The sequence below is a fragment of the Podarcis pityusensis genome (genome assembly GCF_964106645.2).
Source record: "Podarcis pityusensis genome assembly, chromosome: 2".
Lineage (NCBI taxonomy): Eukaryota > Metazoa > Chordata > Lepidosauria > Squamata > Lacertidae > Podarcis > Podarcis pityusensis.
This window is the reverse complement of record NC_138029.1, coordinates 126,185,406-126,205,336: the sequence shown is the minus strand read 5'-3', so window position 1 is coordinate 126,205,336 and position 19,931 is coordinate 126,185,406. Positions and strand designations below refer to the sequence as shown.

Genomic DNA, 19,931 nt, shown 5'->3' with positions numbered 1-19,931 from the left:
ATTCCCTCTCCCAGGGCCGGCCCACCTATGAGGCAAGAGGCTGCAACCGCTTCAAGTGGCAGGATCCGCAGGGGCAGCAGATCTGGCCTCCAAGGGATGCATCGCCTGATCTGCCCCTTCCATGGCATCCTGCCCATGCTGCCTCTTGGTGAACAGAGGGGCTGCTGTTCTCCCTCCCCCTCGTTCCCAATGTAGCTCTTTGTTCCCCCCTTGTTTCCAACATAGATCTTCACTCACCCCGTCTTCCTTGGCAGGTGGACACCATTTTGTGGTTCTCCTCAGGTGCCAAAATGTCTTGGGCCGGCCTCTGTGACTGACCCTTAAGGAGGCTGTGCTTGTATAAACAAAGGCCCACTTTCCCACTTAAATCCTTGGTCTGCTGGCGTTCCTCTGCGGAATCAGGAGATTCATTTGGGAGACCATGAAGGGAGAGGAAATAAAACCCTACCGAGGAAATAGGGGTGATGTATTTGAAGGCTTTATTAACCCAACCTACAAAAAGACCACCATAAAATAACACCCACTCAGGTTAGGAAGCTATTGGATTATTAGATCGATAGATATAGGCAAGCTCTAACACTTACACGGGTTTCTCAGTTAGGAGAAGGCAAGCAGTTTTAATTAAGAGTAGAAATCCAGTAAATGAGAAAAGCATCACAGGAAGACAAGACGGCAAGTTTCCAGCAGGGTCCACAGCATGCCAAAAATGACAAGAGAGCGCTTTCCTTCCCCGTAGAAGAGGTCAGGTGTTTTTGAATAGCCTGCCCACCCCATGTAAAAAATAATGACGATCAAGTGTCCTCGGTTTTCTAAATATTCTCATCACGCTCAACACAAAAGCTTTGACATCCTTACGCGATGGAACATGCACAGGGACCGATTCTGAGCGTTTTGCTCCATCTCCAAGAAATTAACCAAAAAGATGCACGTGTAGCACACGATGGAAGTGCAAGGTTTTGAAGTGGAAGATCCACCGGGTCTGATGGCACATGAACCCAAAAGCCTTTGAGCTTTGCCAGTTATCTGAGGTTTTCATGGCTGCCTTCCCAGGACTTCCAGGGTTCCTCCTAGCCACAAAGTCCTCATTGAGAAGGCGCACTGAGAAACCCCCAGGGTAAAAGCGAGGGCTGCAACAGTGCTTCCACCCAGGGCTCCAGCCAGCCACAAAGTCCTGCCCTTTCCCAGGTCACTCCATTCCCTATCCCTTCTGCTCCAACATTCAGCACTGAATCGCAGAACCAAAATTTAGATGTTTCAGGTCCTCCCAACCCCACTACTATCCATGGCCCCAAATGGTGTGTTGTGCGTTTCCCAAAGAGGAGGGTGGGGTTATGGGCAAGGGAGTGGTGGTGGGGCACTGGAGGTATAAATGACTGACGACTTTGAAAAGCTGGTATCACTGAACCTAAAGAGTTTTAACTGGCTTCTGAATAAATGTGCAGTAGATTGCTACTGTTTGGAAATTTAATTGCGTCCTTAGCTGCAAATTTTGGTGTTCCCTCAAGCCAGCTGATCCACTCCCCCCCCCCCCCCGGAAAAAAATGCATGTGATGGGGCCATTTTTACTTCACAAGGATCCATGCTATGAGGATCCTATAGATGCAGAGCTCCTTCAAGGCCGTGTTTTCTTATTGGGGGTGGGCTGGGGAGGGAGTGCATTTGTGGCATGAAAATCCATGAGACTTCCACAGGAGACTACAGGAGGTGCCTCAACAGGAAGCAATGTAGGGATCCAGGAAATTGCAGGCTTAACAGCTGCTCTGGGTAAATTGATGGAAAGCATTAATAAAGATAGAACAACCAAACGTATTAGAAGAACAAGTCTTGCTGCAGAAGTGCCAGCATGGCTTCTGCTACTGAAATAGTTCTTTGAAGAGTCCAGCAAGTAGATACAGAGAAGGGGATGATCCAGCTGACATTGCGTAGCTCGGTTTTGTGAAAATGTCCCCCACCAAAGACTCCTGGGCAAACCTCGCTGTGAGAAGCAGCAGGCAGCCCAGGACTCCCTGCACCTCTGCCCCCGAAGGGATTCACTTCCTTGGTGCGGTGACGAAGCAATGTAAATGAAAAAACAACGGCAAGAAAATGACGGCCGTCATGGATACACACACTGAAACCAGGAGGCAAACAGGATGGGATCACAGAACAGCAGCCTCCACCTTTTTCACACCTTGGACCGAAGAAGGATCCATTTCTTAATTTTGTGAGGTGCTCGTGCCACTGTAGTGACCCACCTTGAGACCGAGACACAACCTGGTAAGAGGGTAAAAGAACTTCCTCATGCGGCGCACAATTAAACCACGGAACTCCCTGCCACCGGAGGCAGGAACGGCCACCAACTTGGATGGTTTTAAAAGAGGATTAGACAAATTTATGAAGGAGGAGCGGGCTATGGATGGCTCTGCCCTGCCTGCACAGCTTCTGAATACCAGTTTCTGGAAACCACAGGAGGGGAATGTTGCTCTTGTGCTTGCGGGTTTTCTATGGGCCCCCGATTGGCCCCTGTGAGAACAGGAAGCTGGACTAGATGCTCCATTGGCCTAATCCAGAAGACTCTCCTTAGGTTTTTATGTTAAGATGAAATACCAGACAACATGGAGCCTCTGAGGGCAGCTGATTTCTCAACCCCACACATTATCTAGAGGACAGTTTGCAAGCTGGTTGGGTCCACTGGCCCTGTTGTTGGGCGTGACAGGCTAAGAAAGCTAATTACAGTGGTACCTCGGGTTAAGTACTTAATTCGTTCCGGAGGTCTGTTCTTAACCTGAAACTGTTCTTAACCTGAAGCACCACCTTAGCTAATGGGACCTCCCACTGCTGCCGCCCTGCCGCTGCACGATTTCTGTTCTCATCCTGAAGCAAAGTTCTTAATCCGAGGTACTATTTCTGGGTTAGCGGAGTCCGTAACCTGAAGCGTATGTAACCCAAGGTACCACTGTATTCATATATTTCTTCTTGGAAGGTGGTAGACTCTCCTTCACTGGAGGTGTTTAAAAGGAGTCTGGGACGCCACCTGTCAGGGGTCCTTTTCCTGTGATTCCTGCACAGCAAGGAGTTGGACTAACTCTATGAGTCTATGACCACCAGAGACACAAGTCATTTAAATGGCAGGACCAATGCACCATCTCATGTTCTGAGCGTTTCTAAAATTTCCCCAGAGTTTCTCCCGTTTTAAAAAAATTACCACTGATCTATGGTTTCTCTTCCGGCACAAGTTCGACGCACTGAACATTTATGTGGTGCTTCAAGTGATAAGCGAGGCTGTTGCTTCGGCTGAAGCTTTTCCCGCACTCGGAGCACTGGTACGGTTTTTCCCCCGTGTGGGTCCTCTGGTGCGAGGTGAGGTTGATCCGCTGGCTGAAGCCCTTCCCGCACTCCGAGCACTTGTAGGGCTTCTCCCCGGTGTGGATGGTGCGGTGCAGAGTCAGGCTCACCCTCTGACTGAAGCTCTTCCCGCACTCGGCACAAGGGTACGGCCTCTCCCCCGTGTGGACCGTCCGGTGGCGGGTGAGGTTGATCTTCTGGCGGAAGCTCTTCCCGCAATCCAAGCATTTGTACGGCTTCTCCCCAGTGTGGACCCTCTGGTGCTTGTACAGCGTGGAGCTCTCGCTGAAGCGCCTCCCGCACTCGGAGCACTCAAACGGCTTTTCGCCCGTGTGGATCCTTTGGTGCCTCAGGCGGCTGTTGCTGCACCGGAAGCTCTTCCCGCACACCGTGCAAATCCACCACTCCTCCCCTGTGTGGACTCGCTGGTGCCTAGTGAGGTGGTACCTTTGGCTGAAACTCTTCCCGCAAACCGAGCAGATCCACCACTTCTCGCCCGTGTGGACTCTCTGGTGCCTGGTGAGGCTGTAGCGCCGGTTGAAGACCTTTCCGCACTCGGAGCACTCCAGGAGGGTCTCCCGCTTGTTGATCCTCTGATGCCTTCGGATGCTGGGCTTGCTCGCTATGCTTTCCGCGCACAAGAGAGGGAGCGCCTGCCTTTCGTTCCCATCCCAATGTTTTTCTTGCGTCGGGGCTTCGTGGAAGTTGGCTCCTTCAAGCATGACACCCTCCGCTTTGCAAATTGGATCTCGCGGCTCCAAGTCACTTCTCTGCTGTTTGGCAACGATCCCGCTCTCCATCGCTTCACCTGAAGGGAGAAAGAGGAAAATGAACCTCACACCACCAAGCAAAAGCCCAACTCACTTCTACAGTGGTATATTGGTAGTCAAACAGTTTAGTTGTCGAACAAATCAGCTCTTGAATGCCACAAACCCAGAAGTGAGTGTTTGTGAATGTTCTTTGGAAGCCGAACGTCCAACACAGCTTCCATGGTTTCTGATTAAGTGCAGGAAGCTCCTCCAGCCAATCAGAAGCGACACCTTGGTTTTCAAACCATTCCAGGAGTCGAACGGACTCCCGGAATTGATTAAATTTGAGAACCAAGGTACCACTGTATATCCCAGTTATTGTCAGTATCTCAGCTCACAGTCAGAGGTACCTGGCCTCCCCCGAGGCAGCTGAGCAAGACACTTGTTTACCTTCCATCTGCGTCTCCTGGCAGACTAGGTCGTTAACCGGCGATTCTTCTCATTAGACGTGAGAAAGAACACACCCTCTGCTTTCTCTCCTCCAGCTTTCCCCCCCAGGAGGGGAAATGAGACAGACAGGAGTCCTTTTACATGACTTTTTATTCCTGTCACTCAGCAGCACATAGAATCGTGACTGCACCCTTCAGACTCCATTAAAAGAGACACGACTCCGCCCCTGCACTTCCAGTACAGGTCAGATGACACTGAGCTAACATCCGGTGCTCAGTACAGTGAATGGACTGCCCCTTTTTCCCAGCAGTACACCTGCAGACAAAAACATCCTGTGTAGCATTCCAGCCACCTGCAGCTGGCTTTTGCATTGCTGCTTTTTCCTGACATCCTCCCCCAAAAGCATCAATAGGCAAAACATGATCCAGAGAAGAAAACAAACAGTTGTTATACATATAACAGTCCCCTGTTGTTTCAGTTCCACCCTTGGAACTCCCCACCACTGGTTTCACCAGTGTACCTCTCTGGTTGTCTGGCTTCCAAGGAATGAGTGCTTCTGCATTACCTTGGCTTGCTACTCTCTGTTGTGTCTTTGTCTCTGACTTAGACACTGCTTTAACCTGCTTTGAGTTGTTAACAATAGCAACACATGCAACAGCTAAGTTAGCAAGCTCTTTTGAATACCTCTTTGGTGGTACACCCTTTGTAACTCTCTCAGACCTACGTGTGAGGTGCTGATCATCTGTGCTCACTGGTTCAACCTCTGGACTCTGTTGAGAACCAGTAGCATTGGTAAACAGTGGTTCTTCCTTCACCTGTGAAGGTCTAGCCATTGTGTGAGATTTCCTCTCAATGACTGTTACAACTGAACTCTCTGAGCTATCACTGTCATCATCAGTACCACTGTAATCTGTGACATCAGAAAAATCATCATCATCTGAATTGCTCTCTGTGGGAAATGTTTGTTCTATTACCCGCTCTTTTTCTGGAGCACTCTCTAGAAACTTTGTGAGAATCACCTGACCAGATTCAGACAAAATTACTCTATAGAAACCCTTTTCATATCCCACAAAAATGCCTCTGGCATTCTTCACTCCACCTGGAGCTTCTGTTCTCACATGAGACCCGAAAACCTTAAAATAGGCAACAGAAGGTTTTCTGTGGAACAGCTTCTCAAAAGGAGAACATCCCAACTCTGTTGAGACTTTTCTCAACCACACGTGAAGATAGGACGCTAGTGACTCGGCCCAATATTCATGTGGCAAATGTGAACTCAGCAATTGCGCATGCATCCCCTTTTGCAATTCTTTGTTCACTCTTACACAGACCCCCCTGTTCCACGCTTCTGGTGAAACAGAAACCTTGTGGTCTATCCCTTTTCCATCCAGGAACTTCTGAAACTTCTGTAACAGAAAAACTTGTTTGTCATCTGTGAAAAGACAATCAATGTTAGCATCATGCATATTTTTAACCTTGTCACAAAACTCCTGAAACTTTTCTAAAGTTTCTTGCGGTTTCTCCATCAAAAAGACCCAAGAATAATTAGTGAAACAATCAACACACACAAGGTAATATTTTGCACCGCCTCTAGATGGTTCTAGAGGACCAATCACATCAGCATACACCCGCTGAAATGCTCTGTGGACCTTCTTAGTCACCTTCCTGGTGTTCGAGTTGGTCACACCTGCAAGAGAAATTTCGTTAGAATCAGAAGTATTACATTTCATGTAATCACTTTGATCAAAAGTCAACAAATACAGTCCATCTTTCTCTCTGGCAGTAAGAAACAGTTCTCCATCTTTGTAGATCTTGCAGCTTTTAGCATCATAGGACAGTTTCAGTCCTTTCTTCGCAATCTGCGACACACTCAGCAGATTAAATCTCATTTCTGGAACCAGGTAAACATCGCTTATAGTCAAGTTAAGACTCTCAAGATACACAGTCCCAATCCCGGTCGCTTTCAGCTCTTGACCGTTGGCCTGTTTCACGGTGAAGCTTTGCTTCTTAAACGTCGAAAACAGTTCTCGGTGCGGGCACAAATGTTTCGTGGCGCCAGTGTTGATTATGAATGCGTTCCCAACATCTGGCGTGGTTCCTTTCGCCACCATAGCCTTTGCAGGTTTCACCTGGCACTTGGTACGGCTTTTGCTTGATGCCTCAGGCTTCGTAGAGCTGTTCTTGGCTCCTTTTGACTGTCGCGGCTTCCTACAGTTCCGCTGTAGATGCCCAGTCTGTCCACAATTGTAGCATCGGACAGCACTCAATGCTACAGCATGCTCTCCAGTAGCATCAGCAGTGGGAAGATTTGAACTCTGTTCTTGCCTCCCCCTGTCCTTCACTTCCAGTGCAGCAAGTCTGTCGTGTTCATTAAGGACGACGGCACACACTCTCTCCGCGGTCAGGTCTGCCGCAGGTAGGGAACCAAGCTGACTGGCAACAACCTTGTAAGTCCGATTCAGGCTGTTTATCATCATGAAGCAAAACACTTCCTCCTGTAGACGGAAATTGCGTTCCACCATCTGTTGACGCAGAAACTTCATCTCTGTCAGGTGCGCTTGAACATCTCCATCAGGCGCTAATCTCAGATTGGTCAACTTCTCAAAATACAGCAACGCTGAAGAACCAGCATCTCTCTGATGCGTTGTACGCAGCGTATCCCAAACCTCTTTCGCATGTTCTAAATGCTGGATATGCACAAGCTGCTCATCTGAGACACACATAATTATTGCAGTCCTGGCCCTCACGTTCCGTGATTCCCAACCTCCGGTTGGTGCTGCAGGGATGGGGTTTTCAATTACATCAAAGAGTCTCTGATTCTGCAGCAGGGCCTTCATCTTTACAGACCAAGATGCATAATTTTCATTGGTCAGGAGGGGTGGAGAAGGCAAGCCTCCGCCCTTCTTAGCATCCATTTTGAGTCCTTGCATTAACTCTCAAACACAAGCTTCTAAAATCCAATAGCTGGCTTGTTTACACCTTTCCAGGCAAACTGCAAGCTGTTTCACAGACCTTGCACAGCTTCGGCAACATAGACAAAACAATCTTTCGCTTCCCAGGCTCATCTCAGAACCATCTGCGTAGCTAGTAAATTTCCACGTCTCTGACGGGCTTCTCCTAGCTACTGCGCATGCGGGAAGGCTTATCTTAACCACAGGAATTTGTGGAATGCAGGCTTAGCCTCTGAGCTGCAGGCCTCTCCTCCCGGAACTGTTGCTTTTTCCAACGCAGCTCTCCCGTGAACCAGAGAATAAAATCAATCTGCGTTCACACTTTTTAGCCCGAAATGCAGCATACCTTGAGCTCTGTTGCTTTGAAAAACACCTTCCTCTGGATCCATCCGTCAGGTCAGCCTCCGGCTGCTATCAGACGCTTATCTTCTCCCTCGGAGCAGAGGAGGACACTTCACCAGCCTCTCATGCAGATGTTCGATGAATCGCAACCATCCGAAGGCTGCCATATGTCAGTATCTCAGCTCACAGTCAGAGGTACCTGGCCTCCCCCGAGGCAGCTGAGCGAGACACTTGTTTACCTTCCATCTGCGTCTCCCGGCAGACTAGGTCGTTAACCGGCGATTCTTCTCATTAGACGTGAGAAAGAACACACCCTCTGCTTTCTCTCCTCCAGCTTTCCCCCCCAGGAGGGGAAATGAGACAGACAGGAGTCCTTTTACATGACTTTTTATTCCTGTCACTCAGCAGCACATAGAATCGTGACTGCACCCTTCAGACTCCATTAGAAGAGACACGACTCCGCCCCTGCACTTCCAGTACAGGTCAGATGACACTCTGAGCTAACATCCGGTGCTCAGTACAGTGAATGGACTGCCCCTTTTTCCCAGCAGTACATCTGCAGACAAAAACATCCTGTGTAGCATTCCAGCCACCTGCAGCTGGCTTTTGCATTGCTGCTTTTTCCTGACAGTTATATCATAACTTTTTTATATAAAACTGTGATGCGACTACATTTGGAGTACTGTGTACAGTTCCGGTTGCCACACCTCAGAAAGGATATTGTAGAGCTGGAAAAGTTTCAGAAAAGGGCAAGGGGATGCAGTGACTTCCCTTTAAGGGAATGTTACAGCACGTGGGACTTTTTAGTTTAGAGAGAAGATGAGTAAGAGGCGATATGGGAGAAGCAGATATGGAGGAAATGGGCAGAGAAAAGCTTTTCTTCCATTCTTACAACACTGTGGGCAAATTAAATCTGCATACCGCTCTTTATCGGAAGATACCAGGGTGGTTCACAACAGAAAAATACAAAATGAGAACACAGAGTACATAAGGAAACAAAAACAAAACAAAGAGCTCCCCTCCTACAAACACATTTTAAAAGTCATAGCATGTTAATCTGCCAAACACCTGATTGGAGAGAAATGCTTTTCGCCTGGCGCCTAAAGACATGTAATGAAGGTGCCAGGCAAGCCTCCCTGAGGAGAGCATTCCGCAACAGGGAGCCACTGCAGAAAAGGCCCCGTTCTCATTTTGCCACCCTCCAGGCAACCCTCCATCCCAACCCTTTTCTTGCGTTGGTAAGAAAGAGATGGTACACGAAGAAGTGCCTCCAGAAGATGATGATCGCAGGGTCCAGGTTGGTTCATAACTATGGGCCTAATCCCACACAGGAGACAGTGATGGCCTCCAACCTAGATGGCTTAGAAAGAGGATTGGACAATGCCATGGAGGAGAGCTCCAGGTATCAATGGCTACTAGCCATGATGGATATGTTCTGTCTCCCATCAGAGGCAGCAATGCTGTTGAGTACCAGTTACTGGAAACCACAGGAGGGAAGAGTTGCCCTTGTGTTCGTGTCCTGCTTGCAGGTTTCCCATAATAAGCATCTGGTTGGCCACTGTGAGAACAGGACGCTGGATTCAATGGGCTTCCAGCCTGATCCAGCTCTTCTTACGTTCTTAAGTCTGGATAACTGGTCCATTGCCTGCTTTGGGATGGAACTGTACCCCCACTTATCACCCGAGGCCCAGTGGCTAAGAGTGCCTTGCACCAGCTTCAGCGGATGGGACAGCTACAGCCGTTTCTTGACCAGGATAGCTTGACCTCTGTGACCCATCACTGCATGGCTTCTGTTAACAGGGGGAAAGGTGAGCCTTACCCAGAGAGACCAAGTTCCCATAATTCTCCACCATGACCTCCCACTGCAGGGTTCTTTGGTCTGGATGCAGCAGAGCCCACTCCTCCTCTGTGAAGTACACGGCCACTTCCTCAAAGGTCACCGGGCCCTGGAAAGAAGAGGAAAAGAAAATGCTCATCACAGCTAATGGAACAATTAAAAAGAGAGAGCTGTGATTCCTACGTACACAGGCTGAGACCCTACCTGCCTGCATACTTTCTCGCCAGAGTGGTGAATGCTCTAGTTATCTCCCGCTTGGGCTACCACAATGCGCTCTACGTGGGGCTACATTTGAAGGCGACCCAGAAAGTACAAATGATCCAGAATGCGGCAGCTAGACTGGTGACTGGGAGTGGCCACAGAGACCACAAAACACCGGTCTTGGAAGACCTACATTGGCTCCCAGTACGTTTCTGAGCACAATTCAATGTGTTGGTACTGACCTTTAAAGCCCTAAACAGCCTCAACCCAGTATACCTGAAGGAGCGTCTCCACCTCCATCGTTCAGCCAGGACACTGAGGTCCAGCTCCAAGGGCCTTCTGGTGATTCCCTCCCTGCGAGAAGCGAGATTACAGGGAACCAGGCAGAGGGCCTTCTCAGTAGTGGCGTCAGCCCTGTGGAACGCCCTCCCATCAGATGTCAAGGAAATAAACAACTATCTGACTTTCAGAAGACATCTGAAGGCAGCCCTGTTTAGGGAAGTTTTTAATGTTTGATATTTTATCATGATTTTAATATTCTGTTGGGAGAAGAAGAAGAAGAAGAAGAGGAGGAGGAGGAGGAGGAGTTTGGATTTGATATCCCGCTTTATTACTACCCGAAGGAGTCTCAAAGCAGCTAACAATCTCCTTTCCCTTCCTCCCCCACAACAAACACTCTGTGAGGTGAGTGAGGCTGAGAGACTTCAAAGAAGTGTGACTGGCCCAAGGTCACCCAGCAGCTGCATGTGGAGGAGCGGAGACATGAACCCGGTTCACTAGATTACGAGTCCACTGCTCTTAACCACTACACCACACTGGCTGGGGAAACCCAACCAGATGGACGGGCTATAAATAATAATTGATGATGATGATGTTACAGGGGACTGGACTAGATGACCCTTTGGTTCCCTTCCAACTCCACAACTCCACAATTCTATGATAAACCTTTGAAAGGGATGGAGGCTCTCCCTGCAGGATCCAGAGCTCCCTCAGGGATGCTCAGATCCTTCCCAGCTTTGGAACATCCTTTGATAGGGGTTAAGAGACACATCCTTTCAGGCCCACAGACATGTGCAGGTGATGGAGGCACCCAAGTTGACCCTCCTTCCTCAGTTCCCCAGTTCTTCCGCTCCTACCTGTCCGGGCAACTGCGCAGCAACCATTTCCGCTCCGTCACACATTAAGGAAGGGCTGAGACCATCCGCCAGAGGAGCTTGGCTACCTGTGAAGGAAGAGGAAGGAAGGAAGTGGGAAGATGCTGCACCCGCCACCTCAGTTGTTTCTCAGTCCTAAACTGCCTAGGGCTTAATTACCATATTGGCCCAAATATAAGCCACACTTTTTTCTCAAATTCTGACTGTGAAAAGTTAAAGTGTGCCCCCTCCTTCGTGTGCCCCCTCCTTGAGAGGTCTGGAGGGTGGCAACATAAGAACGGGCCTTCTCTGCAGTGGTTATCGGTCTGTGGAATGCTCTCCCCAGGGAAGTTCACCTGGCACCTTCATTATACACCTTTAGGCGCCAGGCAAAAACGTTCCTTTTTAACCAGGCCTTTGGTTGATCCGATTGACATCCTATGTCCTTTTAGAATGTGTGTGTTTTTGTGGTGGGAGGGGCTATTGGGTTGTTGTTTTGATTTTTAGTAGGTATTTTGTGGTTTTATATCTTGATTTTATTCTGTGAACTGCTCTGAGACCCCCGGGTATACGGCAGTATATAAATTCAATTATTAATAATAATAATAATAATAATAATAATAATAATAATAATAATAATGTAAAGGGACCCCTGATCATTACGTCCAGTCGTGACCGACTCTGGGGTTGCGGCGCTCATCTGGCTTTATTGGCCGAGGGAGCCGGCGTACAGCTTCTGGGTCATGTGGCCAGCATGAATAAGCTGCTTCTGGCAAACCAGAGCAGCACACAGAAACGCCGTTTACCTTCCCGCCGGAGCGGTACCTATTTATCTACTTGCACTTTGACGTGCTTTCAAACTGCTAAGTTGGCAGGAGCAGGGACCGAGTAATGGGAGCTCACCCCGTCGTGGGGATTCAAACCGCCGACCTTCTGATCAGCAAGTCCTAGGCTCTGTGGTTTAACCCACAGCGCCACCCGCATCCTAATAATAATAATAATAATAATAATAATACAATTATACCAAAAAAAAATTGGATTCCCACCCCGGTTTAAAAAAGGGCTGGAGACGAGGGCAAAACTCCCACCTCCCCACCCTTTCACCACTGATGGAAGGGAAACTTAAAAGTCTGCAAGTTTCCCATTGGGGCTTGGGGGGGGATGATGTATTATGTGGGCCACTGACCTGATCTAGCAAGGCTATTCTTACATACCCACCTTCCCATTTTATCCTCACAACAACCCTGCAAAGTAGGTCTGGCCACGAGGCAGTAACTCTTCTTATGTCCTAAAAAGCAACGTCCAGATTCTAGGCAACCCCCTCGAGAGACCGAGATCAAGCCAGAATGTGCTCCCAATTCCTCCTTACCCAGCAATGTAGATGCATCCCCTCCAGCGCCTCCCGGAATGGCTCCCCGGAACAGCTTTCTCTTCCTGCTGGCTGGCGGGGCCTTTTCTACTTTGGGGGAAGAAGGAGCCCCTTTTCTCGCCCCTTGAACCTGAAACAAAATTTGCGGATCTTCAAGTGGGGAATAGAGAAAAGGGATTAGGAAGAGGGATTTGGATGGGAACTTCCATCCGACTGTTGGAATCGGTTTTGGCATAAGAGTTCCTCAGCAAACAGGTAGTGTGACCCTAAAAGAAATATTTTACAAGCTTCTGTTCCACTGGAACAGCGTCGTTCAGCCCGGACACTGAGGTCCAGCTCCGAGGGCCTTCTGGCGGTTCCCTAACTGCATGAAGCAAAATTACAGGGAATCAGGCAGAGGGCCTCCTCGGTAGTGGCAGCTGCCCTGTGGAATGCCCTCCCATCAGATGTCAAGGAAATAAACAACTATCTGACTTTTACAAGACACCTGGAGGCAAACTTCCCTGTTTAGGGAAGTTTTTAATATTTGATGTTTTATTATGTTTTAAATATTCTGTTGGGAGCTGCCCAGAGTGGCTGGGGAAACCCAGACGGTTTTATGTATGCTAACACCAGCACATCTTACCTGGATATACAGAATAACCAATGTTGCTTGTGGAGGTGTAAAGCCACAAAAGCTAGGATATGGTGCATACTCTGGGCATGTCCCCAAAATGCAACACCTCTTAACCACTTCCAGAATTATTATTTTTGTCAAATCTGGGTGGGGTAGCGGAATGAGAAGACCGTCCATGACAGAGCGGATAATGAAAATTAGGAACACAGTGTGCATGGTTAAGCTAACGTATGCGGCAAAAACCAGAAAGGACAGAAAACAATATAATGTCTTTATCGAGAAATTGAGTCTTCTAATATAAATGTACTGGAGCAATAACATGCAGGATAAGGTGAATCCATTTGTGCTACTTGTGACATTAATTGATTGAATTTTGCTCCTATCTCGTTAATTCTAGATACCCCTTCCGCTTTTGCTTTGCTTTATTTGGCCTCTGTTATTAAACTTTGCTTTCTTTTATTATAACAAATTAATGGGGTGGGCAGGGGGAGGAATTCCAGGGGATTGGACTCTGGCTCCTTCCCAACTCCCATGATTTATAGAAACTGCTCTCACCTGCTCCTTTTCTTCCTGCCTCTTCTCTTCCGCCTGGCTCAGGAGGAAGCCTTCTGCCAGGGCCACCGCCTGGGAGCTGGTCTCGGCTCCGCACTCCCTGACCCAGTTCTCCATCTCTGGGGGGAGGATAGTCAGGAACTGCTCCAAGACCACCAGGTCCAGCATCTGGGCCTTGGTGTGCTTTTCCGGCTTCAGCCACTGGCGGTAGAGGTGGTGGAGGCGGCTGCAGACTTCACGGGGGCCCTCGGCCTCCTGGTAGCAAAAGGCCCGGAAGTGTTGGCGCTGGATGTCTGAGCTGGCATTGCCCTCGCCCAAGATCTGCTGCACGTTCCTTTCCCAGACCTCCCCAGTGCTCCCAGTCTGGGTGACGTGGGGGTCCTTTCCTCCCCAGGGAGCCGCTGAGTCTGGCTTTTCCATCTCCCAAAGTTCCCAGAAGGAATCCAAGGATTTCCTTGCGGAGAATTCTGTTCCCAAACCAAAGGCTGCCGGAATTTGACTGGCGTTGGAGGGGAGGGTGTCGATGTCCGGCAAAGTTTGCAAGCCCCTACAGGAAAGATGCTTTGCTAGGAGTGAAGGGTGACCCTGGCTGGGACCTGTAAAAGACGACAGAGACTTATAAGCAGCCAAGACAAAGTCCCCCCCCCCCCCCATGATATTCCTGCGGAGAAGTTGGTAAAATGTAGGCTGGATGAGGTAACTGTTAGGTGGATTTGTAGCTGGTTGACTGACTGAACCCAAAGAATACTCATTGGTGGTTCCTCGTCATCCTGGGGAAAAGTGACAATTGGGGCGCCGCAGGGTTCTGTCCTGGGCCCGTTGTTGTTCAACATCTTTATAAATGACTTGGACAAAGGAATTGAGGGGAAGTTCATCAAATCTGCAGATGTCATCAAATTGGGAGAGGTAGCTATCACTGAAGAAGGAGGAATTGGGATTCAAGGTTCTTGCACTTAGGCAAGAATAACAGCTGCACAAATATGAGATTGGGGACACCTGGCTTACTAGTAATACATGTCAAAAGGATCTAGGGGTCTTAGTGGACCGCAATCTTAACATGAGTCAACAGCGTGATGCAGCCGGGGGGGGGGGGGATTTAATGCTATTCAAGGATATCAACAGAAGTCTGGTGTCCAGATCAAGGGACGTCATAGTACCACTCTATTCTGTCTTCGTCAGACGACACCTGGAGTACTATGTACAGTTCCGGGCAGCATAATTTAAAAAGGATGTTGACAAGCAGGAACGTGTGCAGAGGAGGGCAACCATGATGATCAAGGGTCTGGAAACCAGGCCTTATGAGGAACGATTGAGGGAGCTGGGCAAGTTTAGTCAGGATAAGGGGAGACTGACAGGAGATATGATAGCCATCTTCAAATATCTCAAGGGCTGATGCATGGAGGATGGAGCAAGCTTATTTTCTCGTGCTCTGGTGGGACAGTCTCCCTGGGAAAGCTGTGGACTCTCCTTCACTGGAGGTTTTTAAGCAGAGGTTGGGTGGCCATCTGTCATGGATGCTTTAGCTGAGATTCCTGCATGGCAGGGGGTTGGGCTAACTCTACCAATCTATGATTCTATGGATTTAAGGGACTAGAAGTAGCAGAGGCAGTGTGGTGCAGTGCTTAGTGTGTTGGGTGTGGAGGTGGGAGACCAGGGTTAAGAACATAAGAAGAGCCTGCTGGGTCAGGCCAATGGCCTGTAAAGTCCAGCGTTCTTTTCTCATGGGGGCCAACCAAATGCCAGATAGAAACCTGCAAGCAGCATCTGAACAGAATGCTTTCCAGCAACTGGCATTCGGAAGCACTGATACTTCCAATTGTGAACGGAGATCATGGCCACTGGTCCCATCACCTCCTGGCAAATAGAAGGGGAAGAAATGGAGGCAGTGAGAGATTTTACTTTCTTGGGCTCCATGATCACTGCTGATCGTGACATCAATCACGAAATTAAAAGATGCCTGCTTCTTGGGAGAAAAGCGATGACAAACCTAGACAGCATCTTAAAAAGAAGAAACATCACCTTGCCAACAAAGGTCCATATAGTTAAAGCTATGGTTTTCCCAGTAGTGATATATGGAAGTGAGAGCTGGACCATAAAGAAGGCTGATCGCCAAAGAATTGATGCTTTTGAATTATGGTGCTGGAGGAGACTCTTGAGAGTCCCATGGTCTGCAAGAAGATCAAACCTATCCATTCTGCAGGAAATCAGCCCTGAGTGCTCACTGGAAGGACAGATCCTGAAGCTGAGGCTCCAATACTTTGGCCACCTCATGAGAAGAGAAGACTCCATGAGTTTGACCAAACTGTGGGAGGCAGTGGAAGACAGGAGTGCCTAGTGTGCTCTGCTCCATGGGGTCACGAAGAATCAGACACAACTAAACAACTAAACAACAACAACAATAGGTAGCCCTCTCCACTTTGAATCTGTCTACAGTACAGTGGTACCTCTAGTTATGTACTTAATTCGTTCCGGAGGTCCATTCTTAACCTGAAACTGTTCTTAACCTGAAGCACCACGTTAGTTAATGGGGCCTCCTGCTGCCACTGCACCGCTGTTGCACGATTTCTGTTCTCATCCTGAAGCAAAGTTCTTAACCCGAGGTACTATTTCTGGGTTAGCGGAGTCTGTAACCTGAAGCGTATGTAACCCGAGGTACCACTGTAATCCTCTTTTTAAGCCATCCAGGTACCACTTGGCTTCCCCCCCCCAAAGAATCATGGGGACTATAGTTTACCCCCTCACCGAACTACAAACCCCAGAACCCACTCGGTCATGAATCTGGCACCATCCCACACTCTGACCTACCCCAAGGGGTAGTTGAGAGGTTTAAAACTTGGGACGGGAGGCCTGCATGGGGTGTCCTTGGAGAGAGAGAGAACAAATTGTGAATAAACAAGACCAAGCAGCAACAAAGGAGGCTAAGACCAGCTTTCTGCTTGCGAACCCCACAGCGAGAGGTTCTGCGCTTGCCCCTCCCTGCCCTTGAACCCCAGCCCCAAACGCTGCTCTCCCCCAACCAAAACCCAACACCTATTTCTCTCCTAATGCAAACTGGTTTGATACTGGTTCCAGTGCAAATCTTTTGTTCTGAACCCCGGCAGCCGGGAGAGGAGGTGGGAGAGGGCTGGCTAGAGCAGTTCACCTCTTTTTGGAGGAAGGGAATGACTGGAGTGGGACGGGGGGAGCAGGGAGAAGATCTCCCCCACCCTTTCTCCCCAGCCAAGCGCCTGGTACCCCTCCCTCCTTTTGTCTCCACCCGCTGCTGAGCCTTTTCCCTCTTCTCCCCACATTTGCAGCCCGCCCCCAAATGAATTTGCCACTCACCTGCTCCCCACTCCCACCCCCAGCTTGGAGGAAGAGCCAACCTGAGTGGGTGGCTGGGGGGGGGGGTCCCGACGGTGGTGGGAGGAGGGGAGAAAAACCCCAGGCTCGTTGGATGCTCTGCGCCGCGCAGCCACCCGTGCCCCCTCCCTCTCTCCCGTGCCCCCTCCCCTCCTCCTCCTTGCACGCCTCTCCAGGAACCCAGCCTCGCTCGCTTTAACCCCTTCCTCGCCGCGGACCCACACAGAGAGGGCCTCCCTCCCCATCGCCCCCCACCCACCCCCGGGATCCCTTTGCAAAAGCCCGGAGAGCAGCCGCAAGAGGACTTTGCAGCTGGGGACGCGGCAGAGGGGCTCCCCTTCTCTCCAGGGTCTTGCATACAGAAGCCCACCCACCCACCCCTCTCCCTCTGCCTGCTGCCACCCCCTACCCCTCCACGCTAAGGGGTCCACCGCGGCTGCAGAAACGCACTTGGGGCTCTTTTTCCATAAAAGAGCAGCCCCGTGACGTGAAGCCCCCAGAGGCTGAGCCCCCTGAAGTGAGCTGGGAAAGGAATCCACTTTCTTGAAAGATGCCTCGTGTCAAGACGCAAGAGGGGATGAACCCGCAAATCCTGCGCCCCAAGGATTGGGGGTGGGGGAAGCAGATCTTGGCAAGATCCCAGATCTCATGCCCGAGATCCCCATAACCTTCCTAATCGGCCAAAGTCTTGCATGCTAAGCTCTAGTTTGGTGTTTCCCAACCTGGGGTCATCACCAGCTGTTTTTGGACTACAACTCCCATCATCCCTAGCTAGCAAGACCGGTGGTCAGGGATGGTGGGAATTGTAGTCTGGGGGAAAACAGACCCAAGGTTGGGAAATGCTGCGGTCTAGTTGGCCTTCTTCTGGCTTATGGGGGCCCTCTCGTATTTTGTTCCCCTCCAACGTTTCTCCGATGAAAGGAGCCACATCCTAATCATCCTGATCATTTTACTATTTACACACCGCTCCTCCGAGTGGGTTGCCCCAGCCACTCTGGGTTGCTTCCAAGATATATAAAAACACAATAAAACATTTTAAAGAAAAATAATAATAATAATAAATTTTATTTATATCCCGCCCTCCCCTGCCGAAGCTGGGCTCAGGGCGGCTAACAACATTCTAAAACATTCATTATAAAATTAATCAAATCAAATTAAAGTCAAATTAATGGCAACCATCAAGCAAAATTCTGTGCAGATTGCCGATTGCCAGAGGAGGGGGTCAGGCTGCGCCCTGACCAAAGGCCTGGTGGAGCAGCTCTGTCTTGCAGGCCCTGCGGAAGGATGTCAGGTCCTGCAGGGCCCTAGTCTCTTGTGACAGAGCGTTCCACCAGATTGGAGCCGCGGCCGAAAATCTTCCCTATACAGGATTGCCTTCAGATGGCTCAGGGGTCAGATAATTACATCCCCTCCAACATTCCTCCGATGGAAACACGGACGTCCTAAGGAAAAGCTGGCCCTTCTGGGATCAAATCAGAAACCGGGACGGCTTCTCTAAATCAGGGACTGTCCCTGGAAAACAAGGACACTTGGAGGGCCTGTCTACTGGGAAGTTTTTAATGTTTGATGTTTTACCGTGTTCTTAATATTCTGTTGTGAGCATCCCAGAATGGCTGGGGAAACCCAGCCAGATGGGCAGGCTATAAATAATAAATTATTATTATTATTATTATTATTATGGCACTTTCCAGATCCGTACTTTACAGACCCTAAATGTCACATCTGTGTTTGCAAAGCTGACTGGTTCTTATCTGCTACTGGGGCAGTTTTGCGGTTCAGGGAAGCCATAATGAAGCCTTCTGCCTAAAACCTTTGCTATATGGGAGGGGAAGCAGTTACAGGAAAGCAAAGGAAATTGTTGAAAAGCTTGGAAAGGTCTGTTAATTACAGCTGCCCACTTGGGTCCACCCAGGCCTAGATGCCTTCGGGCCAGCAATCAGATGGATTCCAGAAAGGCGAGGGGAGATCCCCTTCTTCTGGAGCCCAAAGACTGAAGCAGCCTTGATGGGGGGCCATCGTTGAGCCACTTGGTCCTTGAGGTTCATACACAGTACAAAATTGTGTGGAGACGGAAGATGTCCCAAGGGTGATCTAGTCCAACCCCCTGCAAATCAGGAATCACATCTGTGTTATATATTATGCACACAGAGAATCATAGTTGGAAGGTATTAAGTTGTGGGTTGACATAGCAGACGACACAGAGATTTCTGCAAGCAGTTCTTTATAAGCAAGCTGGAACTGAACTGAACTGAACACAGCTCAACCAACCTGCTTTTATAGGCAGCCGGCTGTCAACATTGTAACAACAACACCCCAGGGTTTCCCGCCTAAATTAACTGAAGTGGACCTGAGTGAAAAACTATATACACAATGCCCCTGGTGGCCAGGGTGAGAACTTTAATACATAACAGAAGGGGCCTCATCTGCTCCAATCCTACTCTCCAGGATTCCCCACCGGATTTGTTTGTTTGTTTCTGAGGGAAACAAAATAACCTCCATGTCGCCCGAGGTTTGAGGGAACCTCCTGGAGGTTATTTTGTCAGATTCCCTCAGAAACAAAAAAAAAGGGGGGGAGTGAGGAGTCCCTCAAACCTCAAGTTTAATTTCGACCGTAGCTATTAAGGAAGCCAACTGCCCTTGTAAGTGTTCCTACAAATGTCCATTGCAAGGGCCTTCCCTTGGAGGAGGCCGGAAGCCTTCGAATCCTCACATAACTGAAACTCCTGAGGGGATTCATATTTAGCTGTACATCTGACTGCAGCCCCCTAGGCGAGGGTATCTTGTATCCACAATGCTTCCCAGAGCTTTCAGGCCTCGAGGAGAGACATGGAGAGGGGGCTTTCCTCATAGAAACTGTTGTGTTTCTGACCCAGACATTTTGCCACCTTCAGGAAAAAGAGCGGGAAACTCCTCAGATGGAGGGAGGCTCCCTTGTCTCTGCCCAGGTTGATCATATATTGATCCCTGCCTGTTCTGAGGAAAAGTGTGTCCCACCTTTTCTCCACAGAAACATCTCTGGAAACTCTCCAGGATTCCCCTCCAGGCTCCTCACCCCCCTTTTTTTGTTT

General features: G+C 49.3%; 1 protein-coding gene across 1 annotated transcript; it reads right to left on the bottom strand.

The window, feature by feature from the left end:
• Positions 1-456: 456 nt before the first annotated feature.
• On the bottom strand, positions 457-16,976 carry LOC308469653 (zinc finger protein 213-like). Its single transcript, XM_080992422.1, has 6 exons — positions 16,846-16,976; positions 13,525-14,117; positions 12,354-12,483; positions 10,988-11,073; positions 9,633-9,759; positions 457-4,132 (listed from the first exon to the last, which is right to left on the bottom strand). Exons 2-6 carry the CDS (start codon positions 13,939-13,941, stop codon positions 3,192-3,194), a joined length of 1,701 nt encoding a protein of 566 aa, XP_080848548.1. The 5' UTR covers positions 13,942-14,117; positions 16,846-16,976; the 3' UTR covers positions 457-3,191.
• Between the last annotated feature and the right edge of the window lie 2,955 nt (positions 16,977-19,931).